This window comes from Oncorhynchus clarkii, chromosome 29, assembly GCF_045791955.1.
Source record: "Oncorhynchus clarkii lewisi isolate Uvic-CL-2024 chromosome 29, UVic_Ocla_1.0, whole genome shotgun sequence".
NCBI classification, from domain to species: Eukaryota; Metazoa; Chordata; class Actinopteri; order Salmoniformes; family Salmonidae; genus Oncorhynchus; species Oncorhynchus clarkii.
In genome coordinates, this window is record NC_092175.1 from 23,248,915 (window position 1) to 23,275,860 (window position 26,946).

A 26,946-nucleotide genomic window follows, 5' to 3' on the forward strand; every position below is an offset into this window, starting at 1 on the left:
ACACCGGTTACACCGACATAGGCTATAGATAGCAAACAAATGCTGTTTTTTTTGTAGTCACTAACTCCGCCATGGTTCGTTGGACAAAGCCTATGGGAAAATGAATGGAGATCTTATACATTTTATTCTTTGAGCTAATCTTCATCAACTGTCACATTTTGTGAATTTTGGAGCATTTGTGTAATCGAAAAAAAGCACATCAAGGCTACATAATTCATAAAGGTCATCTTAACTAACAATGTGGTGCACAATTGGCCCTGCGTAATTTAAAAAAAATATATATAATTGTAACTCATAAAACAAAACGTATAAGATCCCCTAAGCCTCTTAACCGAGTTTATCCAAACCCCCTATTGTTTCTACATTAACTTCCCCATAGGAATGGCTGAATAAACCAGTGGTAACTCATTTCATTTTTTTAGGACTACAAACTGGCAAGCTCTTTTGCCATGAGGCATTTATAAGCCATTGAACAGCGGTATATCAACTATGCCATCGTATGGGAGGCCATTGAACAGCAGTAAATATTGCATATTTTACTAAACAAAATGTCTACTTTTATTATGCTATGCTAATGAACTTATTTCCCAAATTCCCCATGCTACTTGGGTGAGAAACCTGGATGCAATGTTTCACCGACCACAGATTGTCCCTCAATAATTGAAGGGCTGAATGTATAACATGAAGTAGTTAACCATTTCAAGCTAAAATTCAACAAATAAACCTTTCATTTCATGTTCAAAATATATTTAAAATATTTATTAGATAGAGGGAGGCTGACCCGACACCCTTGATTTACACACCAAATATTATATTATTTCAACACATTGGAAACCCACTAGCATACAAAGAACAACAGTAACAAAAACTGGATTCTAAAGCTCCGTACAATGGTAGATCGCCCTGTTTAAACCTAACTGAGCCCTGCGATCACATGTCCAGTCCACATCAAGTCAGCTTCTATGATTGGGCACTTCGACAGAGAGATCCTAGGTCAACCAATAGTTTCTACTGAAGAGATGGGTGCTGGTGCCACAACAGTCAAAAACACAAATTCCCTGGAAGTGACAGCATCAATGCCATACCTCACCAGTCATCATTGAAAGAATGCATGTCCACTTATTGACAGCTGACTGTCTGTTCAGTGAAGTATCAGGGACTCTTGCAGAATAGTCAACATTCATGGCAATATATAATTCCCAATATATATATATTACTTTGCATACCAGTATACAGTTTGTTTTATAGGAACTCTGTAGATTCAGTCTGAAATTGCCCTTAACTCACACATTTTCATGTGCAAAATAAAATGCATTTAATCTCATTTAAGAAAAATGTCACTAACCCCTGTAGGTGAGCCCTTTTTCACTCAGATTGAAACAACTGCCTCCATACAATGTTGTATGGCTGGATAGTGTACTGTACGTACTCTCCCTCATCAACTGTCCATGCAATAGTACAGTATAGATCTATGGTGTATTCCTGGTAAAACTTGAGAGTATCCTGCATAGTGCATCCAAGTCCCTTCTCTCAGGTTCTCCTCCCTTGGTTCTGCTTTTGGTTGCCCACACCATTCCCGTCACTGTATGACACACAGCTCAGTACTGTCTTGATTACGTGGATCTCCGGTCCTGTCTAAGTGTTCCTCAATGTGGCGTGTGTCATAGACTCCTTCTGGGCCCCTCTCCTGTACCTCCTCTGGGGGCAGCAGACTCTGTCTCAGCTCCATCAGAAGGTCCCGTCCCTCGCTGGACGGCAAGTTGCCTAGGTAGTACAGAGGGGCCAGCTCCACCAACCTGCACAGGAAACATTAATAGGCCAAGGTTACCAAAGTAGGTTATCAATGTAATGCACTTAAATGCCTAGTTTACCTCAATGTAATGACATGTGCACATCTCAGAAGATTGCTATATCATATTGACCTGGTTCCAGAGAAGTTTAATGCTTCTCGTTGTGCGATCTGATCTGATCACAAAAGACAACCTGGTATGCACCACTATCCTCTGACACATAGTACAGTTTACTGTTTATCAGAGGACTAGTATTCTAAAAAGGAAGTAAAGACACTAGAGGTTGACCGATTATGATTTTTCAAAGCCGATACCGATTATTGGAGGACCAAAAAAGCCAATACCGTTAAATCGGACGATTTTTATTTATTTATTTGTAATAATGACAATTACAACAATACTGAATGAACACTTATTTTAACTTAATATAATACATCAATAAAATCTATTTAGCCTCAAATAAATAATCAGACGTGTTCAATTTGGTTTAAATAATGCAAAAACAGGGCGGCGCAGTGGTTAAGGGTGCTGTACTGCAGCACCAGCTGTACCACCAGAGACCCTGGGTTCGCGCCCAGGCTCTGTCGTAACCGGCCGCGACCGGGAGGTGCGTGGGGCGACGCACAATTGGCCTAGTGTCACCCGGGTTAGGGAGGGGTTGGCCGGTAGGGATATCCTTGTCTCATCGCTCACCAGCGACTCCTGTGGCGGGCCAGGCACAGTGCGCGCTAACCAAGGTTGCCAGGTGCACAGTGTTTCCTCTGACACATTGGTGCGGCTGGCATCCGGGTTGGATGCGCGCTGTGTTAAGAAGCAGTGCGGCTTGGTTGGGTTGTGTATCGGAGGACGCATGACTTTCAACCTTCGTCTCTCCCGAGCCCGTACGGGAGTTGTAGGGATGAGACAAGATAGTAGCTACTAAACAATTGGATACCACGAAATTGGGGAGAAACCGGGGTAAAATTTAAAAAAATATATATCATAATATTTCAAAAACAAAGTGTTGGAGAAGAAAGTTAAAGTGCAATATGTGCCATGTAAGAAAGCTAACGTTTAAGTTCCTTGCTCAGAACATGAGAACATATGAAATCTGGTGGTTCCTTTTAACATGAGTCTTCAATATTCCCAGGTAAGAAGTTTTAGGTTGTAGTTATTATAGGAATTATAGGACTATTTCTCTCTATACCATTTGTATGTCATATACCTTTGACTACTGGATGTTCTTATAGGCACTTTAGTATTGCCAGTGTAACAGTATAGCTTCCGTCCCTCTCCTCGCTCCTCCCTGGGCTCGAACCAGCAACACAACGACAACAGCCACCATCGAAGCAGCGTTACCCAGAACAAGGGGAACAACTACTAGAAGGCTCAGAGCGAGTGACGTTTGAAACACTATTAGCGCGCGCTAACTAGCTAGCCACTTCACTTCAGTTACACCAGCCTCATCTCGGGAGTTGATAGGCTTGAAGTCATACACAGCGCAATGCTTGACACACAACGAAGAGCTGCTGGCAAAATGCACGAAAGTGCTGTTTTAATGAATGTTTACGCAACTGCTTCTGCCTACCACCGCTCAGTCAGATACTTAGATACTTGTATGCTCAGTCAGATTATGTGCAACGCAGGACACGCTAGATAATATCTAGTAATATCATCAACCATGTGTAGTTAACTAGTGATTATGATTGATTGTTTTTTAAGTTTAATGCTAGCTAGCAACTTACCTTCGCTTACTGCATTCGCGTAACAGCACTCCTTGTGGAGAGCACGAGAGAGAGGCAGTTCGTTATTGCGTTGGACTAGTTAACTGTAAGGGTGCAAGATTGGATCCCCCAAGCTGACAAGGTGAAAATCTGTCGTTCTGCCCCTGAACAAGGCAGTTAACCCACCGTTCCTAGGCCGCCATTGAAAATAAGAATGTGTTCTTAACTGACTTGCCCAGTTAAATATAGGTACAATTTATTTATTTTTTAAAATTCAAATCGGCGCCCAAAAATACCGATCTCTGATTGTTATGAAAACTTGAAATCGGCCCTAATTAAATCAGCCATTCCAATTAATCGGTCGACCTCTAAAAGACACCACTATGAGGATGTCCCAATGAAGTTCAGGGTTAGTGTACATTACACACTATCCACAGTTGAAGTCGTTTACATAGACCATAGCCAACTACATTTAAACTCAGTTTTTCACAATTCCTGACATTAAATCTTAGTAAAAATTCCCTGGCTTAGGTCAGTTAGGATCACCACTTTATTTTAAGAATGTGAAATGTCAGATTAATAGTAGAGATAATTATTTATTTCAGCTTTTATTTCTTTCATCACATTCCCAGTGGGTCAGAAGTTTACATACACTCAATTAGTATTCGGTAGCATTGCCTTTATAAATAGTTTAACTTGAACGTTTCGGGTAGCCTTCCACAAGCTTCCCACAATAAGTTGGGTGAATTTTGGGCCATTCCTCCTGACAGAGCTGGTGTAACTGAGTCAGGTTTGTAGGCCTCCTTGCTCGCACACGTTTTTCAGTTCTGCCCACAAATTTTCTATAGGATTGAGGTCAGGGCTTTGTGATGGCCATTCCAATACCTTGACTTTGTTGTCCTTAAGCCATTTTGCCACAACTTTGGAAATATGCTTGGGGTCATTGTCCATTTGGAAGAACCATTTGCGACCAAGCTTTAACTTCCTGACTGATGTCTTGAGAGGTTGCTTCAATATATCCACATAATTTTCCTCCCTCATGAAGCTATCTATTTTGTGAAGTGCACCAGCAAAGAACCCCCACAACATGATGCTGCCACCCCTGTGCTTCATGGTTGGGATGGTGTTCTTCGGCTTGCAAGCCCCCCCTTTTTCCTCCAAACATAACAATGGTCATTATGGCCAAACAGTTCTATTTTTGTTTAATCAAACCAGAGGACATTTCTCCAAAAAGTACGATCTTTGTCCCCACGTGCAGCTGCAAACCCTAGTCTGGCTTTTTTATGGTGGTTTTGGAGCAGTGGCGTCTTCCTTGCTGAGTGGCCTTTCAGGTTATGTTGATATAGGACTCATTTTACTGTGCATATAGATAATTTTGTACCTGTTTCCGACAGAATCTTCACAAGGTCCCTTGCTGTTGTTCTGGAATTGATTTGTACTTTTCACATCAAAGTACATTCATCTCAAGGAGACAGAACGCGTCTCCTTCCTGAGTGGTATGACGGCTGCGTGGCCCCATGGTGTTTATACTTGCATACTATTGTTTGTACAGATGAACGTGGTACGTTTGGAGATAGAGGCGTTTGGAGATTGCTCCCAAGGATGAACCAGACTTGTGGAGATCTACAATTTTTTTCTGAGGTCTTGGCTGATTTCTTTTGATTTTCCCATGATGTCAAGCAAAGAGGCACTGAGTTTGAAGGTAGGCAATTAATTATGTAAATTAGCCTAACAGAAGCTTCTAAAGCCATGACATCATTTTCTGGAATTTTCCAAGCTGTTTACAGGCACAGTCAACTTAGTGTATGTAAACTTCTAATCCATTGGAATTGTGATACAGTGAATTACAAGTGAAATAATCTGTCTGTAAACAATTGTTGGATAAATTACTTGTGTCATGCACAAAGTAGATGTCCTCCGACTTGCCAAAACTATAGTTTGTTAACAAGAAATTTGTGGTTGAAAAACGAGTTTGAAGTGGTTGAAAAACGAGTTTTAATGTACATGGATTTTCTCAACAACAAAAGTGCACAAAACATTTTAGGGTTACTCACATGTGGGGGTGCACCTCGGAGGCGGTGCAGATGCAGTTGTCATGGGAGATGGTGAATTCATGGTAGAGCACCCAGGAGGGGGGGTTGAGGCGCGGCCGGCGACACAGATAGGAGGAGAAGGGGTGGAGGTGAGCCACGTGACGGTGAGTCAACAGGAGGTAGTTACCTGAGCCGTCCACATCATGAGCCACCTGAAAAAGAGAGGAGAGGGGAAGGGAGAAGATGAAATCAAATGAGATCGAGGGAAACAAATACAGAAAGGACACCAGAATGGAAAGAGAGGACAATGTGAACATTTTGACAGACAGTAAGAGAAGGACAAAGAGAGGAGGAAGAAATAGGGGGAGGATAGAGAGAAAGGTTAAGGTCTATATTTGTAGACAAAAACAAATGTTAGACACGTACAAACTAAATTACATCTTAAATGGAGAAGTGGACTGATGAGTCCTTTTACCTTGAGGAAGAACCCTGAGATGAGTGCACGCTTGATATTAGTGCAGTTGTCTTGGCAACCAAAGGAAGGAGGCGAGACGGGCAACTCTATTCGCTGCATCACCTCCAGCAGCTCTGCCCTGATCACCACAGCCAATCGTAATGCGGCAGGGTTCAGGAAGTTGGTAGTGCACCAGGCATCATCCTCATTGTCTAAAATATTAATCAGAGAAACACACATATTAATATTCAAGGAGTAGAGATAGTGTGAAATGCATGTCTGCTCCATGCCTATGTGTGTAGATCCATGAATGTGTGTGTGTGTGGTATATGGTCTCACGCTGTATGTAGGCGTTGTAGATGTTGATGAGGGTGAGGTGGTCTCCCTCGTTGTGCAACAGGGGGCGTCTGTGAGTGGCTGCTGCCTCCTCTCTCTGGGGTGTGGGGGTCACAAAGCAGGGGGAAGCTGGGAACACACACAGGTGGAGAATTTAAATGAAGTTAAGTTATAGAAACAAAACAAAGCAATATTCTGTAATGCATGTAAAAAGGGTTAGTAAAGGCTCATTTTACAGCCAGTACTAAGCACCTTGGACAGTGTATGTGTGTGCAGTGTGTACCTGTGAGCATGGCAGCGATGGTGAGCAGCTCGTTGACACAGTCAAACTCGCAGGCAGCGATGAGGGCCTTAGCCAGAGGGGGCTCCAGGGGCAGCTCTGACATAATGATGCCCACCTCAGATAGGTTCCCATCATCATCCAGTGCTGCCAGGTAGTCCAGGTCCTCTAGAGCCTGCATCAGAGCCTCTGGAGCTGGGGGAGGGAGAGAGGAGAGAATAAAAGAGAGTGAATAAAACAGAGAGGGAGGGTTGAAGAAAGTGACGGATATGGAAAGATCTTATATTTTGCCTGATATCACAAAATAGAAGGCACCTAGTAAAAACGTGAATGCTACATGAATCCCATGAATGCAAGGCAGACCTGGGTTCAAATGTATTTAAAACAAATCTCAATTACTTTTACATACATTCAAAGTAAGTATTCAGATATATTTTATTTGAAAAGACAAGTAGTTGAATATTTTTATGTATTTGCAAATACACTTGGAAAGTATTTGAAAATACTAAAATACACTGAGTCAAATGCATTTAAGCTAGGTATTAGAAAATACTATTTGAAATAAGCATTTGAAAATACAATTGTGTAGACTATTTGGCTTTTACAAATAACCATTCAAATACTGAAATAAAAGTACTTGTTTTTGTGCAGTGTAATTGAAAATAGTCAAATACAAAGAAAAAAGTATTTTAAATACCATATACTCAAAAACACGTATTTGAACCCAGGTCTGGTTCAAGGTGCACTTTATTCATTCAAAGGAAACAGAGCTGAAATAGCTAGATGACGCACTCCTTACCAGGCCTGTCCAGGAACTTGCACTGGCCCATGTCGGCGATATCCAGCCTCTTGAGCAGCAGCACCAGGTGACTGAGGTTCTCCTCCACCACCCCCGGGCTGCGGGTCTCCGCCATGCCCTCCTCATACAGAGCCTGGGGGTACAGACGTAAACACAGACCTGGAGGGACAGGAGAGAGGGTTCAGAAGAATACACAGAGAGAGGAAATTAGTCCCGTAACAGCTTTGTATGTCCCTTCTGTCCATGATGATTTCTTACAACAGATTTGATTGACATTAACCTACCTGGTAGGTCACCGTTTACCCTCTGCGTCCGCATGTCTGCCTGCTGCCGGCTGATGGGACGCAGGACCTGGGAGTCCGCTCTAATTTGAGGGTTGTAAACCTATGAGATGGAGGCAGGAAGAGTGGGAGGTTATGCATGGCACTGGAACTGGGTGCACCTCAATAGTCTATTGAGGTTATGCAGCATTGTGGTTATTGTGGCCACACACAGAGATTCATACAAAGCTCGCCCTCCACATGGCAAATCTGACCGTAATTCCATCGTCCTGATTCCTGCTTACAAGCAAAAATTAAAGCAGGAAGCACCAGTAACTAGGTCAATAAAAAAGTGGTCAGATGAAGAAGATACTAAGCTACAGGACTGTTTTGCTATGGCATTGGCATTGAGGAGTACACCACATCTGTCATTGGCTTCAACAATAAGTGCATCGATGACGTCGTCCCCACAGTGACCGTATGTACATACCCCAACCAGAAGACATGGATTACAGACAGCAGCCGCACTGAGCTAAAGGCTAGAGCTGCCGCTTTCAAGGAGCGGGACTCTAACCCAGAAGCTTCTAAGAAATCCCGCTATGCCCTCCGACGAACCATCAAACAGGCAAAGCGTCAATACAGGACTAAGATCGAGTCGTACTACACCGGCTCTGACGCTCGTCGGATGTGGCAGGGCTTGCAAACCATTACAGACTACAAAGGGAAGCACAGCCGAGAGCTGACCAGTGACACGAGCCTACCGGATGAGCTAAACTACTTCTATGCTCGCTTCAAGGCAAATAACACTGAAACACGCATGAGAGCACCAGCTGTACCGGAAGACTGTGTGATCATGTTCTCCGCAGCCGATGTGAATAAGATCTTTACACAGGTCAACATTCACAAGACCACAGGGCCAGACGGATTAACCTGGACGTGTACTGCGAGCATGCGCATACCAACTAGCAAGTGTCTTCACTGACATTTTCAACCTCTCCCTGTCCGAGTCTGTAATACCAACATGTTAACCTGTTGAGTGTAGGGGGCAGTATTTTGATGTTTGGATGAAAAACGTACCCAAATGAAACTGCCTATTTCTCAAGCCCAGAATCTAGATTATGCATATAATTGTCAGATTAGGATAGAAAACACTCTAAAGTTTCCAAATCTGTCAAAATATTGTCTGTGAGTATAACAGAACTGATACTGCAGGTGAAAACCTGAGGGAAATCCAACCCGTTTTTTCCTGAAAGCTCTCTGTTCCATTGCCAGCCTTCGCTCCATTTAAAGGGATATCAACCAGATTCATTTTCCTATGGCTTCCCCATGGTGTGAACAGTCTTTAGACATATTTTTCAAAATAAAAGCCTGAAACTAAGTGAGAAAGATCACATCACGTCATTGGATGGCTGGGTGCCAGCAGCGTTTTGCATGCGCAACAGCTTGGAGCAGACATTTTCTCTCTCTCTCCTATTGAAGAAGCTACAGTCCCAGTTGAAATATTATCGATTATATATTGTAAAAACAACCAGAGGATTGATTATAAAAAATGTTTGACATGTTTCTACAAACTTTAAGGATACTATTTGGAATTTTCGTCTGCCTGGTCGTGACGGCTTAAAATTAAGTGTATGTAAACTTCCGACTTCAACTGTAGTCACTTTAATTTACTCTACCTACATGTACATACTACCTCAACTAACCGGTGCATATTGACTCTGTTTATATTGTTATTTCTTACTGCTGCTCTTTACTTACTTGTTACTTTTATCTCTTATTCTTATCCGTAATTATTGAAACTGCTAGGTCGGTTAGAGGCTCGTAGTAAGCATTTCATGTGACTAATAAAATTTGATATGTGCCCGCTGTGTAGGATAGTACCACACATACTCCTCCTCCTTCCTATCTCTAATAAATGAGTACTCACTGTCTTGAGTTGCATGCCTGTGTCTATGACATAGCGGACTCCAGATAGAGAGAAGGAGGCCTCCCCCAGGGTGTCTGTGAGGATGACCCTGCGCCTCGCTCCCGTCCCCGCCCCTATCCCTGGCCCTTCCAGTCCTTCAGACCCATTGGACCCCTCCGTGTCCCCAGAAGGCCCTTCTGGCTCGGCTTCATAGACACGCTGGGTAGCCCCTCCGAGGCCTGCGTGGAGGTGCAGAACTCTGAGGGTCCCCAGCTGAGGGCTCAGGGCAACAGACTCCTTCTCCAGCAGAGAGCCACACTCGTCAATCTCCTGAGAGAGGAGGAGAGAGAAGAAAGGTTTGAGAATACATACTGTCCTATCCTGGGCACTTAGTAAATCTCTTGAGAAATGTTAAGTCCTGGCACTCTAAAAGTTGTCCAGCCATAAAAAAGTGAATGAGTGGACAAGTAGAGAGAGTAATATAAATGAAATGAAAACATGCTATTTATGCTACCTACATGCAGTGAAATGTAGTGTGTAAGGTACACATGGTCCCAAATGCATCCACTCTTTCCTCTCTCCACTCTGCCCCTCAAAGGCTATCATTTTTTCCCTCCATATGGCAGGAGAGTGGGAGTGGCTACGCTAACCAGTTAAAGGGATTGCACATAGGGCACAGAGGGAATTTAAAGGGGAAGAGTGGAACCAACTTCTCATCTTTGCCCTTACCCCACCCACTGCCTCCTTGCCCTGGTAAAGTCCCCATACTTTGTAATGGCTTCTTCTACTTAAGCTAGCTACACCAATGGGTTAACATTGTTTTAAAAAGTTAAAAAATGATCTATTTGAGCGTATTGGGTCCTCTGTCCCTGTGCCCGTTCTACTTTCTCATGTCTCTCCCCCTTTCGCACCCTCCCTCTTCGTTTCCCTCTCCCTAAACAGACAGTGCTTATCTGTGTCCTTGTTTACTTTGTTTACAGTGAGTCTTAACCAGATCCGTCCTCCTGGCTAGCTAGCTCTGTGTTTTGCAGCCTTGGCATCAACTACTGTACTGAAGTCCTGGTCTGCCTCAGGATTTGAAACCATATCCAGGAATTAGGCAAGGAGCTAGGGTGTGGTGATGTTGACATAGTGGCAGTGTGTGTGAGAGAAGTGGATGTGAATATGATGGGGCTCTGTGCTCTCTCTCTCTCTGCACGGCATGTGCAGTTGAAGTCGGAAGTTTACATACACCTTCGCCAAATACATTTAAACTCAGTTTTTCTCAATTCCTGACATTTAATCCTAGTAAAAATCCCCTGTTATAGGTCAGTTAGGATCACCACTTAATTTTAAGAATGTGAAATGTCAGATGAATAGTAGAGAGAGTGATTTATTTCAGCTTTTATATCTTTCATCACATTCCCAGTGGGTCAGAAGTTTACATACACTTAATTAGTATTTGGTAGCATTGCCTTTAAATTGTTTAACTTGGGTAAAATGTTTTGGGTAGCCTTCCACAAGCTTCCCACAATAAGTTGGGTGAATTTTGGCCCATTCCCCCTGACAGAGCTGGTGTAACTGAGTCAGGTTTGTAGGCCTCCTTGCTCACACACACTTTTCAGTTCTGCCCACACATTTTCTATAGGATTGAGGTCAAGGCTTTATGATGGCCACTCCAATTCCTTGACTTTGTTTTCCTTAAGCCATTTTGCCACAAGTTTGGAAGTATGCTTGGGTTCATTGTCCATTTGGAAGACCCATTTGCGACCAAGCTTTGACTGATGTCTTGAGATGTTGCTTCAATACAGCCACATAATTTTCCTTTCTCATGTAGACATCTATTTTGTGAAGTGCACCAGTCCGTCCTGCAGCAAAGCTCACATATTCACATCCACTTCTCTCACACACACACACTGCCACTATGTTATCACCACACCCTGTTGCTTCAATACCCCCACAACATGATGCTGCCACCCCCGTGCTTCACGGTTGGGATGGTGTTCTTCGGCTTGCAAGCCTCCCCCTTTTCCTCCAAACATAACGATGGTCATTATGGCCAAACAGTTCTATCAGACCAGAGGACATTTCTCCAAAAAGTACGATCTTTGTCCCAATGTGCAGTCGCAAACCGTAGTCTAGCTTTTTTATGGAGGTTTTGGAGCAGTGGCTTCTTTGCTGAGTGGCCTTTCAGGTTATGTCGATATAGGACTTGTTCTACTGTGGATATACATACTTTTGTTCCTGTTTCCGGCAGCATCTTCACAAGGTACTTTGCTGTTGTTCTGGGAATGATTTTCACTTTTCGCACCAAAGTACGTTCAACTCTAGGAGACAGAACTCGTCTCCCTCCTTAGTGGTATGACGGCTGCATGGTCCCATGGTGTTTATACTTGCATACTATTGTTTGTACAGATGAACGTGGTACCTTCAGGCATTTGGATATTGCTCCCAAGGATGAACCACACTTGTGGTGGTCTACAATTATTTTCTGAGGTCTTGGCTGATTTCTTTGGATTTTCCCATGATGTCAAGCAAAGAGGCACTGAGTTTGAAGTTAGGCCTTGAAATACATCCACAGGTACACCTCCAATTGACTCAAATTATGTCAATTAGCCTGTCAGAAGCTTCTAAAGCCATGACATCATTTTCTGGAATTTTCAAAGCTGTTTAAAGGCACAGTCAACTTAGTGCATGTAAACTTCTGACCCACTGGAATTGTGATACAGTGAATTATAAGTGAAATAATCTGTCTGTAAACAATTGTTGGAAAAATGACTTGTGTTATGCACAAAGTAGATGTCCTCCGACTTGCCAAAACTATAGTTTGTTAACAAGAGAGTTGTTGAGTGGTTGAAAAACAAGTTTTAATGACTCCAACCTAAGTGTATGTAAACTTCCAACTTCAACTGTATGTGTATTCTGGATGCGTTAAACAGGACACCTGACCCACCCTGGTGCCATTCAGTAGTCTAAGATTACAGTGTCCTTGTTTCTCTGTCCCCGGGGTGAGAGGCAACAACAGACAAGGAAGATGGCATTGGGATTTACATGTAGGCATGGGATTTACATGTAGAAGGAAGTCTAGCAGAAACTGACAAGAAGAGGTGGGATAGAAAGGAAGGTAATTTAGCAGACACTTTTATCCAAAACGACTTACATTTAACTCATAATATATTCATATACTGTGTGGCCCGTGCGGTAAAATAATACCACAAGTCTGCTGTTGCATGCACCAACTAATCCTAACTAACTCGACCCAAAGTAACCCACTTAGCCTTCTGAACCATTTCTGCGTTACCACCAGTAGGACTACTGGGCATCTATTGTCTAAGGACATGATAAGACTAAAAACTGCCCCAGTAGTTGATGAGACTAGCTACAGTGGGGCAAAAAAGTATTTAGTCAGCCACCAATTGTGCAAGTTCTCCCACTGTAATTTTCATCAAAATGAGAAAAAAAATCCAGAAAATCACATTGTAGGATTTTTTATGAATTTATTTGCAAATTATGATGGCAAATAAGTATTTGGTCAATAACAAAAGTTTATCTCAATACTTTGTTATATAACCTTTGTTGGCAATGACAGAGGTCAAATGTTTTCTGTAAGTCTTCACAAGGTTTTCACACACTGTTGCTGGTATTTTGGCCCATTCCTCCATGCAGATCTCCTCTACAGCAGTGATGTTTTGGGGCTGTTGCTGGGCAACAGACTTTCATCTCCCTCCAAAGATTTTCGATGGGGTTGAGATCTGGAGACCGGCTAGGCCACTCCAGGACCTTGAAATGCTTCTTATGAAGCCACTCCTTTGTTGCCCGGGCGGTGTGTTTGGGATCATTGTCATGCTGAAAGACCCAGCCACGTTTCATCTTCAATGCCCTTGCTGATGGAAGGAGGTTTTCACTCAAAATCTCACGATACATGGCCCCATTCATTTTTTCCTTTACACGGATCAGTCGTCCTGGTCCCTTTGCAGAAAAACAGCCCCAAAGCATGATGTTTCCACCCCCATGCTTCACAGTAGGTATGGTGTTCTTTGGATGCAACTCAGCATTCTTAGGCCTCCAAACATGACGAGTTGAGTTTTTACCAAAAAGTTATATTTTGGTTTCATCTGACCATATGACATTCTCCCAATCTTCTTCTGGATCATCCAAATGCTCTCTAGCAAACTTCAGACGGGCCTGAACATGTACTGGCTTAAGCAGGGGGACACGTCTGGCACTGCAGGATTTGAGTCCCTGGCGGCGTAGTGTGTTACTGATGGTAGGCTTTGTTACTTTGGTCCCAGCTCTCTGCAGGTCATTCACTAGGTCCCCCCCGTGTGGTTCTGGGATTTTTGCTCACCGTTCTTGTGATCATTTTGACCCCACGGGGTGAGATCTTGCGTGGAGCCCCAGATCAAGGGAGATTATCAGTGGTCTTGTATGTCTTCCATTTCCTAATAATTGCTCCCACAGTTGATTTCTTCAAACCAAGCTGCTTACCTATTGCAGATTCAGTCTTCCCAGCCTGGTGCAGGTCTACAATTTTGTTTCTGGTGTCCTTTGACAGCTCTTTGGTCTTGGCCATAGTGGAGTTTGGAGTGTGACTGTTTGAGGTTGTGGACAGGTGTCTTTTATACTGATAACAAGTTCAAACAGGTGCCATTAATACAGGTAACGAGTGGAGGACAGAGGAGCCTCTTAAAGAAGAAGTTACAGGTCTGTGAGAGCCAGAAATCTTGCTTGTTTGTAGGTGACCAAATACTTATTTTCCACCATAATTTGCAAATAAATTCATACAAAATCCTACAATGTGATTTTCTGGATTTTTTTCCTCATTTTGTCTGTCATAGTTGAAGTGTACCTATGATGAAAATTACAGGCCTCTCTCATCTTTTTAAGTGGGAGAACTTGCACAATTGGTGGCTGACTAAATACTTTTTTGCCCCACTGTGTATATATTTAGTATAATGTGTGTGTGTGTGTGTGTGTATGTGTGTGTGTGCATCTACCTGGGCACTGGAGAGAAAGACCATGACATCCCCTTCCTCTCCCCTGCGGTGGAGATCCAACACCATGTAACATGCCGCTGCCGCAGACTCCCTCCCTCCAGGATCCCTATACACCGTTTCCACGACAACCGGTGCCCTCCTCCTTGTCTCTGTGTAGGGTGTATCTCTGGCGGGCCGGTCCTCATCCGCGACAGGCTCATCCAGCGTTAGAACCGGAACTCCCTCACCCAGGAAGGTGGCGAGGCTGGAGGCAAGGGAGGGGTCGGTGAGGAGGACCACACGGAGGTCGTCGGGGCGCTGGCAGCACACGTCCAGCAGCAAGCCCAGAAGGACGTCGGAGGGCACAGTGCGCTCCTGGACCTCATCCACCACCAACACCCCATACTGACGCAGCAGGGGGTCCGACATCATCTCCCCCAGGAGCAGAGAGTCACTGACGAACCTGAGAGAGGGAGGGGGGAGAGAGAGGGTGAGGGGGGGGGGGGGGGGGGGAGAGGGATCAGGGAGAGAAACGACCCCATCCCTTAATCCTATTGTCTTGCACTGTTGTAAACCTCAGGGGAGAGAAAGATAGAGGAGGAAACAAGGACTACAATATTCTTTCCCAGGTCAAGGGAGAGCTTAAAGAGGGTGGATAAATGAGATCGAAGAAGATGAGTACGAAACGTGCCATCAGATTGGGTGATGTGTGTGTACCCAAGCTTGAACCAATGTGGTATGTGTGTGTACATACACATGCGCCAATGTTCATGCACACCTGGCTGTCTACATCTCTCCTCACCTAAGTAGTGTATCAGGGGTACAGCCATCGTCGTGGGGGACCCAGTAGCCCACCTCCAGGCCCAGACTCAGGTCCATCTCATCAGCCACCCTGAGGGCCAGACTCGCTGCAGCCACAGCATAGGGCTGGGAACAGCACACCAAGCCCTGAGAGAAGTCATGGGACAGGGCATACTCCACACACCACTGGGGCACCTGGGAGAGAGAGGATGAGGGAGAGAGAAAGAGGGAGACTAAGTGAGAGACTGATATGCACACAAAGTCAGTGTGTATAGAGTGATAGCCTGTGTGCTTAGTTGCTTGAGTTAGTTCAGCAGTCTGTCTATCTTCAGTGTCTGAATATTGTGTACATTTGGAGGGTCCCTAGCCATATGTGTGTACGAGTGTGAATGTGTGCATCCTATGCCTACCTGTATGTTTGGCATGTTTCCCCACCTTTGCTTTCTCTGGGCTCTTCATCACCAGTGCTAATGTGTGTGACTATACCTGTGTGCGCGTTTGTATGTGCTTTACATGCCTCTTACCTGTGTGCTCTTGCCTGTGCCACTGGGGGCACTGACCACCACCATGCTGTGTGTCTCCAGGTGCTCCAGCAGGCGGTACTTGAGGCTCCACAAGGGAAGCGTCTTCCTCTCCTCCAGCAGAGAGTAGTAGCGTGACGAGAAGGGCAAGCCATCATACGGGTTCACCTCCAGGTCCCCCAGGCCCCCCTCCTCCCCCTCCCCATCCCCCATCTCATCCTCTAGGTCCCCGGACAGTAGAGAGGACATGGAGAGAGAGTCTAGGGCGGAGGGGGGGCGTAGGGTGGGGGGGGACGTTGTCAAGGGGGTGGCCACAGAGGGTGACGACATCATCGCAGGGTGGGTTGGGGAGAGGGGATGAGGGGTGGTAACGGAGTGACTGGAGATTACCTGGGAAGAGGATCAGAGAAAAGATGCTGTTGTGTTGAAAGTTGTATAGCAAGTTTTAGATTTCACCCAACTTAATTGATTGACCCCTGTCACTGAAGGAAATGTAACATACAGTATCAGTCAAACGTTTGGACACACCACCCTTTTTAAAAAAATTGATGTAGTAACCAAAAAAAGTGTTAAACAAATCAAAATATATTTTATATTTGAGATTCTTCAAAGTAGCCAGCCTTTGCCTTGATGACAGCTTTGCACACTCTTGGCATTCCCTCAACCAGCTTGATGAGGTAGTCACCTGGAATACATTTAAATTAAAAGGTGCCTTGTTAAAAGTTAATTTGTGGAATTTCTTTCCTTCTTAATGCATTTCAGCCAATCAGTTGTTTTGTGACAAGGTAGGAGGGTATACATAAGATGGCTCTCATGAGGACTGCCACAGGAAAGGAATACCCAGAGTTACCTCTGCTGCAGAGGATACGTTTATTAGAGTTAACTGCACCTCAGATTGCAGCCCAAAGAAATGCTTCACCGAGTTCAACAGACACATCTCAACATCAACTGTTCAAAGGAGACTGCGTGAATCAGGCCTTCATGGTGGAATTGCTGCAAAGAAACCACTACTAAAGGACACCAATAAGAAGAAGAGACTTGCTTGGGCCAAGAAACACAAGCAATGGACATTAGACCGGTGGAAATCTGTCCTTTGGTCTGATTAGTCCAAATTTGAGATTTTTGGTTCCAACCGCTGTGTCTTGTGAGACGCAGAGTAGGTGAACGGATGATCTTTTCATGTGTGGTTCCCACCATGAAACATGCAGGAGGAGGTGTGATGGTGCTTTGCTGGTGACACTGTCTGTGATTTATTTAGAATTCAAGGCACACTTAACCAGCATGGCTACCCCAGCATTCTGCAGCTATACGCCATCCCATCTGGTTTGCGCTTAGTGGGACTATCATTTGTTTTTCAACAGGACAATGACCCAACACACCTCCAGGCTGTGTAAGGGCTATTTGACCAAGAAGGAGAGTGAATAAGATGTATAAACTGAAGGTAGAAGTCTAAGTGTTTTTTATTAGTTTACTGCAATTGGGGGAGGGATGGTAGGGTTTGCCGGGAATAATAAAGGTATATTAAAAAAAAAAGTACAGTGGGGCAAAAAAGTATTTCGTCAGCCACAAATTGTGCAAGTTCTCCCACTTAAAAAGATGAGAGAGGCCTGTAATTTTCATCATAGGTACACTTCAACTATGACAGACAAAATGATAAAATAAATCCAGAAAATCACATTGTAGGATTTTTTTATGAATTTATTTGCAAATTATGGTGGAAAATAAACTTTTGTTATTGATCAAACCTTTCACAGGGGTAAGGGCAATGTCAACCTTGACTAAATACGTATATAGTAACAGTTGTGCTATACAGAGTGCATCATTTCTAGTGTAGTCACTGAAGGCCTAGGAAGTCAGACAGCTTCAGTCAGAAAGCACAGAGCAGCTGTAGCTCTGTACAGCAGCTGTGGGCCTGTGCTATCCCATTCACTCCTGGAATGTCTGCATTTGCCCAGTAGGCATTTAGCAATACACATAAGACCATTATCACACACACAACACAGACTTGCACTTACTGACACATGTAATCACTTATGGTTAACACCCACTCTAGACTGAGGCTGTCTTTCTACATTCACAAGAAATCTCTGAAAAAATGGTATAAGAGTAACTTCACTAAAATGATGGATAAAATAATTGGTATGACTTTAAGATGGATGGGATGGGTACAATATGAATATACTGCATGAAATAAGTAGGCTACGGTACTTACATAAGGTAATAAGAGCTTGGGTATATTTTGTAATGGGTACACATCAATTGTTATGTCAACAAACAGAAGTGGCAAGAGATGTGGCCTAGCTACACTATATACACAAAAATATGTGGACACCCCTTTATATTAGTGGATTTGGCCATTTCAGCCACAACCATTACGGACACACACACAGCCATGCAATCTCCATAGACAAACATTGGCAGTAGAATGGCCTTACTGAAGAGCTCAGTGACTTTCAATGTGGCACCCTCATAACCTTTCAAACAAGTCAGTTTGTCAAATTTCTGCTCTGCTAGAGCTGCCCCAGTCAACTGTAACAGGCTGACGACACCGCGAGCATTGCAAAATAAATTTAGAAATCTATGTTATTCAATTATTGCACCCACACTGCTCGTGTGCACCAACGAGCGTCTGCGTTGCCAAGAGCTAAAATAGAATTCAGTTCTATTTCTGACGCAGATCGTGCTGCAAGTTCTGCCTCTCCCATCTCCTCATTGGTTTATAGAAGCAGGCACCCACGTGCCATCTCCTCATTGGTTATACCCAGTGGGTGACTGAAAGACGATTACCAGTGGCGGTAATGCACTCAATTTATGAAAGTTTCCAATCGCAATATAAAGTCAAGAGAAGAAAAAGCCTGGAAGGAGGAGAGATGACTAGAAACGATTCAGTTGACTGTTTTATGTGTGGATTAATTGGCAGAGTAGAGGACCTTGTGTATTTCAGGTAAAATCACAACTCAATGTTTATATCCCAGGACAAATTAGCTAGCAACAGCAAGCTAGCTAAAAAGTACAAATTAGCTAGCAAGTGCAAGCTAGCTAGCTATATTGCCATAAATGTTTCATGCTTTTCGACCTGTCCCCAAATTAATACAATTGGTTCAGTGTTTGTTTTGAAATTTTAACCTACGTGTCATGATCGCATTTGGTGTGGGGGGACAAAATACATTTATGCACGATGGCGCATACGCGCAGCCGGTTTGGGTTCCGTGTAAGTGCTGTTATTGTGAAGTGGAAACGTCTAGGAGCAGTGTTGTGTTCGAGACCATCTAAAGCGAGACCGATTCAAGACCCAGACCGGAGCGAATCGAGTCCGAGTCAAAACCAAGACTGGAGGGGGGAGCGAGACCGAGTCAAGACCGAGACCGGGAGGGAGACGAGGGGTCCGAGAACCATAATAAGAGTTTAAAATGTCCAGTATGTCTGTGTTCATATTTCAGAAGAACACATATGGTTTCTTTAGACATTCAGAATGGTGGGACAAATGCATGCTGAAATGCAAATTGAGCCTCTTTACACATTTAAAAAAAACACAGAAAAAACACTTTAAATGTAATAAAAATATATTATTAATTAATATATATATTTCACTTTTATTTAACCAGGTAAGAAAGTTGAGAACAAGTTCTCATTTACAACTGCAACCTGGCCAAGATAAAGCAAAGCAGTGTGACAAAAACAACAACACAGAGTTACAAATAAACAAACGTATAGTTTAACACAAAATAAAAGAAAAATCGAAAAAAATTCTATGTACAGTGTGTGCAAATGTAGAAGAGTAGGGAGGTAGGCAATGAATAGACCCAGGAGGCAAAAATAATTACAATTCAGCATTAATACTGGAGTGATAGATGTGCAGATGATGATGTGCAAGTAGAGATACTGGGGTGCAAAAGAGCAAGAGGGTAAGTAATAATATGGTGATGAGGTAGTCGGGTGTACTATTTACAGATTGGCTGTGTACAGGTACAGTGATAGATAAGCTGCTAAGACAGCTGATGCTTAAAGTTAAGGAGGGAGATATAAGACTCCAGCTTCAGAGATTTTTGCAATTCGTTCCAGTCATTGGCAGCAGAGAACTGAAAGGAAAGGTGGCCAAAGGAAGTATTGGCTTCGGGGATGACCAATGCAATATACCTGCTGGAGAGTGTGCTATGGGTGGGTGTTGCTATGGTGACCAGTGAGCTGAGATAAGGCGGGGCTTTACTTAGCAAAGACTTATAGACGACCTGGAGCCAGTGGGTTTGGCGACGGATATGTAGCGAGGGCCAGCAAACGAGAGCATACAGGTCGCAGTGGTGGGTAGTATATGGGGCTTTGGTAATAAAATGGATGGCACTGTGATAGACTACATCCAGTTTGCTGAGTAGAATGTTGGGGGCTTGAGTGAAGCATGAGTAAAGGATGCTTTGTTTGCGAAATAGGAAGCCGAATCTAGATTACATTTTCGATTGGAGATGCTTATTGTGAGTCTGGAAGGAGAGATTACAGTGTAACCAGACACCTAGGTATTTATAGTTGTCCACATATTCACATATTCCACAAGTCAGAACTGTCCAGAGTAGGGATGACAGTTGGGTGGGAGGGTGCGGGCAGCAATCGGTTGAAGAGCATGCACTTCGTTTTACTAGCATTTAAAAGCAGTTGGAGGCCACGGAAGGAGTGTTGTATGGCGTTGAAGCTCATTTGGAGGTTTGTTAACACAGTGTCTAAAGAATGGCCAGATGTATACAGAATGGTGTTGTCTGCGTAGAGGTGGATCAGAGAACCACCAGCAGCAAGAGCGACATCATTGACATATATAGAGAAAAGAGTTGGCCTGAGAATTGAACCCTGTGGCACCCCCATGGAGAATGCCAGAGGTCCGGACAACAGGCCCTCCGATTAGACACACTGAACTCTGTCTGAGAAGTAGTTGGTGAACTAGGCGAGGCAGTCATTTGAGAAGCCAAGGCTATTGAGTCTGCCGATAAGAATGCGGTGATTGACAGAGTCGAAAGCCTTGGCCAGGTCGATGAAGACGGCTGCACAGTACTGTCTTTTATCGATGGTGGTTATGATATTGTTTAGGACCTTGAGCATGGCTGAGGTGTTGCTGCAGGGGTGCTGAGATGTTGGCCAGGGTAGGGGTAGCCAGGTGGAAAGCATTGCCAGCCGTGGAAAAATACTTATTGAAATGATTGATTATCGTAGATTTATCGGTGGTGACAGTGTTTCCAATCCTCAGTGCAGTGGGCCGCTGGGAGGAGGTGCTCTTATTCTCCATGGACCTTACAGTGTCCCAAAACTTTTGGGAATTAGTGCTACAGAAAGCAAATTTCTGTTTGAAAGAGCTAGCCTTTGCTTTCCTAACTGACTGAGTATATTGGTTCCAGACTTCCCTGAAAAGTTGCATATCGCGGCAGCTATTCGATGTTAATGCAGAATGCCACAGGATGTTTTTGAGTTGGTCAAGGGCAGTCAAGTCTGGGGTGAACCAAGGGCTATATCTGTTCTTAGTTATACATTTTTTGAATGGGGCATGCTTATTTAAGATGGAGAGGAAAGCACTTTTGAAGAGCAACCAGGCATCCTCTACTGATGGGATGAGGTCAATATCCTTCTAGGATACCCAGGTCAGGTTGATTAGAAAGGCCTCCTCGTTGAAGTGAGATTTAAAAAATAATACAAGTATATACAAAATATATATGAAGAAAAACAATATATACAAGGGACGGGACAAGACAATCAAAACAGACATCCCCACTGCTACGCCATCTTGGAAAGAAGACGGCAGAATGATTAGTTAGTCATAAATGATGACTCACCCAAACACAGTAGGGAACAATGAGAGCTAAGGATTTATAAAATAACAAATATTAATAATTATTTTCAATGATGTTCTGATTTAATCTCTTCAGTTTTTGTTAGAAAGGGAAAGTGTTAACACCGAAAATTAAAAAAAAATATCCAATCAGGATTTTTCTTGGGTGGTCTCTGGGGAGATAAATCTACCTAGCTATGTCAGCCATTGGCTAGGCCATCAGACACTTGATATAAGGCATCTGCCATTCAACTGTGCTATAGCAAAATTTTGGAGTGATGGCGGAATCAACCAATCACATTGACCTGTAATGAGTGGGACCATTTTTACAAAAATGTATGGAAACATCTGCCTTCTTGAAGGCGAACAGGCCACTGTACAATAGCAAGAAGTTACGTTTTTTGCAATGGGAAGTACTAGTTTCAATTGGGTAATGCTTAGCCTAATGGTTGTGTTTTTGAATTCTTATGATTGGGACCTACTAGCTTATTTTGTCCGAGTGAATGAACTGCTTATCCTTTATTAAAGTGACCATTGATTCCATGACTATGTACAGTGCCTTGGGGATGCGAAAATATATATTTTTTTAAATGTTTGCTAATTTATAACAAATTCAAAACAGAAATACGTTATTTATTTAAGATTTTAAGTATTCAGACCCTTTGCTATGAGACTCGAAATTGAGCATCCTGTTTCCATTGATCATCCTTGAGATGTTTCTACAACTTGATTGGAGTCCACCTGTTTGATTGGACATGATTTAGAAAGGCACACACCTGTCTATATAAGGTCCCTGTCACACCATGACCTTAGTTATCTTTGTTTTCTTTATTATTTGGTTAGGTCAGGGTGTGACAAGGGTGGTTTGTGTAGTTTTTGTATTGTCTAGGGTTTTTTGTATGTTTATGGATTTTCCCTGGTCTAGGTATTTATATATGTCTATGGTTGCCTAGATTGGTTCTCAATCAGAAGCAGCTGTTTATCGTTGTCTCTGATTGGGGACCATATTTAGGTAGCCATATTCCTTGGATAGTTTGTGGGTTGTTATTCTATGTTTAGTTGCCTGTTTGCACTAGTCATACAGCGTCACGGTTCGTTTTGTTGTTTTGTATAGTTTTGTTCAGTGTTCGTTCTTTTCATTAAAAGAGTTATGTACGCTTATCACGCTGCGCCTTGGTCTCCTCATTATGACGACCGTGACAGTCCCACAGTTGACACTGCATGTCAGAGCAAAAACCAAGTCATGAGGTCAAAGGATTTGTCCTTTAAAGCTCCGAGATAGGATAGTGTCGAGGCACAGATCTGGTGAAGGGTACCAAAAAATATCTGCAGCATTGACGATCCTCAAGAACACAATGGCCTCATTCATTCTTAAATGGAAGAAGTTTGGAATCACAAAGACTTTTCCTAGAGCTGGCCGCCCAGCCAAACTGAGCAATCAGGGGAGAAGGGCCTTGGTCAGGGAGGTGACCAAGAACCCGATGGACACTGTGATAGAGCTCTAGAGTTCCTCTATCGAGATGGGAGAACCTTCCAGAAGGACAACCATCTCTGCAGCACTCCACCAATCAGGCCTTTATGTTAGAGTGGCCGATGGAAGCCACTCCTCAGTAAAAGGCACATGACAGCCGGCTTGGAGTTTGCCAAAAGGCACCTAAAGGACTCTTAGACCATGAGAAACAAGATTATCTGATCTGATGAAACCAAGATTCAACTTTTTGGCCTGAATGCCAAGCATCACGTCTGGAGGAAACTTGGCACCAGTCAGGATCGAGGGAAAGATGAATGGAGCAAAGTACAGAGAGATCCTTGATGAAAACCTGCTCCAGAGCGCTCAGGACCTCACACTGGGGAGAAGGTTTACGTTCCAACGGGACAACGACCCTAAGCACACAAAGACAATTCAGGAATGGCTTCGGGACAAATCTCTGAATGTCCTTGAGTAGCCCAGCCAGAACCTGAACTTGAACCTGATTTAACATCTCTGGGGAGACCAGAAAATAGCTGTGCAGCAACACTCCCCATCCGACCTGACAGAGCTTGAGAGGATCTGCAGAGAAGATTGAGAGAAACTCTACAAATGCAGGTGTACCAAGCTTGTAGCGTCATACCCAAGAAGACTCTAGGCTGTAATTGCTGCCAAAGGTGCTTCAACAAAGTACTGAGTAAAGGGTTTCAGTTTTTTTTATTTGTAATAAACTTGCAAAAAATATATAAAAACCTCTTTTTGATTTGTCATTATGGGGTATTGCTTTGATGCACCTGTACTGACCTCGCCTTCTGGATGATAGTGGAGAGAAAAGGCCGTGACTTGGATGGTTACCTTTGCTTTCTTGGGTACAGGAACAATGGTGGACATCTTGAAGCATGTGGGGACAGCAGACTGGGATAGGGAGAGTTGAATATGTCCGTAAACACTCAAGCCAGCTGGTCTGCGCATGCTCTGAGGACACGGCTAGGGATACCGTCTGGGCCGGCAGCCTTGCGAGGGTTAACATGCTTAAACGTCTTACTCACGTTGGCCAATAAGAACGAGAGCCCACAGTCCTTGGGAATGGGCCACCTTTGGTGGCACTGTGTTGTCCCCAAAGTTGGTGAAGAAGGTGTTTAGCTTGTCGGGGAGCAAGACGTCAGTGTCCGCGATGTGGCTGGTTTTCCCGATGTGGCTGGTAATCCGTGATTGTCTGGAGTCTCGTGTCTAAGCCATTGAATTGCGACTCCACTTTGTCACTGTACTGACATTTTGCCTTTTTGATTGCCTTACGTAGGGCATAACTACACTGTATGTATTCAACCATATTCCCATTAATCTTACCATGGTTAAATGCTGTGGTTTGCGCTTTCAGTTTTGTGCGAAGGCTGCCATCTATCCACAGATTTGGTTTGGGTAGGTTTTAATAGTCACAGTGGGAACAACTACCGTATACACTTCCTGATGAACTTAGTCACCGTGTCAGTGTAAACGGCAATGTTATTCTCAGAAGCAAGCCGGAACATATCCCAGTCCTCGTGATCAATACAATCTTGATGCATGGATTCCGATTGGTCAGACCAGCATTAAATAGACCTTAGCAAGGCTACTTCCTGTTTGAGTTTCTGCCTACAGGAAGGAAGGAGCAGAATGGAGTCGTGGTCTTATTTTCCAAAGGGAGGGTGGGGGAGGGACTTGTAGCCTTCACGGAAGGGAGAGTAACAGGGGTCGAGAGTTTTTGAAGTGTGAGTACTACAGGCAATGTGTTGATAGAACTTTGGTAGTATTTCCCTCAAATTTGCTTTCTCACCAGCTATAATAAATGCAGCCTCGGGATATGTGGTTTCCAGATTGCACAAAGTCCAGAGTAGTTCCGTGAGGGCCGTTGTGGTATTGGCTTGAGGGGGAATATACACGGCTGTGACTATAACTGAAGAGAATTCTATTGGGAGGTAATACGGTCTGCATTTGATTATGAAGTATTCTAGGTCGGGTGAACAAAAGGAATTGAGTTCCTGTATGTTATCACAATCACACCATGAGTAGTTAATCATGATCAATCATACACCTCAACCTTTCTTCCTCCCAGAGTTTTATATAATAACAATAATGCTAAGTTTGTTAGATGCTAGAAGCAGAGCTGCCATGTCTGTCGCGCCAGCTTCACCATCTGGCAGTCCGGTGGACTAATCTGGGTTTGGTGGATGCCAGGAGAACGCTACCTGGCCCAATGCATAGTGCCAACTGTAAAGTTTGGTGGAGGGGGAATAATGGTCTGGGGCTGTTATTCATGGGTCCGGCTAGGCCCCTTAGTTCCAGTGAGGAAAAATCTTAACGCTACAGCATACAATGACATTCTAGACGATCTGTGCTTCCAACTTTGTGGCAACAGTTTGGGGAAGGCCCTTTTCTGTTTCAGCATGACAATGCCCCCGTGCACAAAGCAAGGTTCATAAAGAAATGGTTTGTCGAGATCGGCATGGAAGAACTTGACTGGCCTGCACAGAGCCCTGACCTCAACCCCAACAAACACTTTTTGGATGAATTGGAACGCCGAATGCAAGCCAGGCCTAATCGCCTAACCACAGTACCCAAACTCACTAATGCTCTGGTGGCTGAATGGAAGCAAGTCCCCGCAGCAATGTTCCAACATCTAGTGGAAAGCCTTCCCAGAAGAGTGAAGGCTGTTATAGCAGCGAAGGGGGGGGGATCAACTCCATATCAATGACCATGATTTTGGAATGAGATGTTGGATGAGCAGGTGTCCACATACACTACATGACCAAAGGTATCTTCTGATCCATGGTTACCTGCAACTCGCCTATGTTTAATGAGCACACTGACATAGGCCTGCATACAAAAACAAAGCATACACAGGGGTTATATTGGCTATGGGGAAAACATTGGAGCTCATCTCATAAGGTGAGTCCATCCATGGGGAAAGAGAGGGGGGGGGGGGGGGGGTGGGTTGGTGTTGTTCAACATCATGTGGGAATCACGTGGGAGGGGTCTAATGTCAGCTTGGAGTTTACAGTAGACAATAAGAAACAGCACTGGATGCATGACATCACGTGTTGTAACCATGTTATAACGTTAGCAAACAATTACTAGTTTTTTTTACATCTATTATTTACTATCATGCAAACAAAATCATTGTAATATTGGCATGTAGCCGATTTGGGATTATGTTCAAATGCATTACAACTGTATGGCCATGACAATATATAAGACTGATCTTTATACTGTTTTTGGTAATGAGAAACTACGGATGACGACACCTGTATCAGTCAACGCACAATAACTACAATAACTCCCCCTGCCTTCGTTCTCTTCTTTCCTTATATGCCCCCTTTCCTGCCCACCTCGAGTCCAGTAGGCCTATATCGACCTACCAGGAACTACGTGTCAGCTGACAGTCACACACGCACGATAGGAGGTAAATATAATGAAGATCACTGGGAGAGTCGAAAACAACGACGTAGACAAATGCCATTGGCATCTTACCTTCGACACATTTCTCTAGAGTCTCTAAAATCCCCACCAAGGCGCGGGATATCCAGCAAAACAATATAACCCGCTGAGCTGTCAGTGAAACGTTCTACTGCTCACTGTTGTTGCACACACATTTCTTGGAAGAGACAATATGCGGATACAATGTTTCATTTTTTTTGCAACCATTCACATATTCTCTCTTCGCTTCTTCTCTGCCTCTGGTTTCTCCGTAACCGTTGACATTAATTAATAAAATAGAGCTCGTCGTCCGCTGTTGATCTATCGAATCGCTTGCCCGTCTAAGCAAACTCCTTGCTCCGGTCAAACGCTTCGCCACGCCCA

The 26,946-nt window shown here is 43.8% G+C and overlaps 1 protein-coding gene across 1 annotated transcript; it reads right to left on the reverse strand.

Annotated features, from left to right (window-relative positions):
* Window positions 1–105: 105 nt before the first annotated feature.
* On the reverse strand, window positions 106–26,946 carry LOC139387982 (ATP-dependent RNA helicase DQX1-like). The gene is made up of 12 exons (XM_071134435.1): window positions 26,617–26,946; window positions 15,842–16,228; window positions 15,319–15,512; window positions 14,538–14,979; window positions 9,583–9,891; window positions 7,680–7,779; window positions 7,396–7,554; window positions 6,600–6,791; window positions 6,320–6,445; window positions 6,002–6,192; window positions 5,548–5,738; window positions 106–1,796 (listed from the first exon to the last, which is right to left on the reverse strand). Exons 2-12 carry the CDS (start codon window positions 16,169–16,171, stop codon window positions 1,580–1,582), a joined length of 2,451 nt encoding a protein of 816 aa, XP_070990536.1. The 5' UTR covers window positions 16,172–16,228; window positions 26,617–26,946; the 3' UTR covers window positions 106–1,579.

Bases quoted from the DNA above. Each gene is read 5' to 3' on its own strand.
- LOC139387982 (XM_071134435.1), bottom strand. From the start codon at position 16,171: ATGATGTCGTCACCCTCTGTGGCCACCCCCTTGACAACGTCCCCCCCC. The intron at 9,892-14,537 runs GTAGATGCACAC...CTCCTCTCTCAG, and splicing joins TCTTTCTCTCCAGTGCCCAG to GAGATTGACGAGTGTGGCTC. The intron at 5,739-6,001 runs GTAAAAGGACTC...TCTCTTTTTCAG, and splicing joins TCTCAGGGTTCTTCCTCAAG to GTGGCTCATGATGTGGACGG.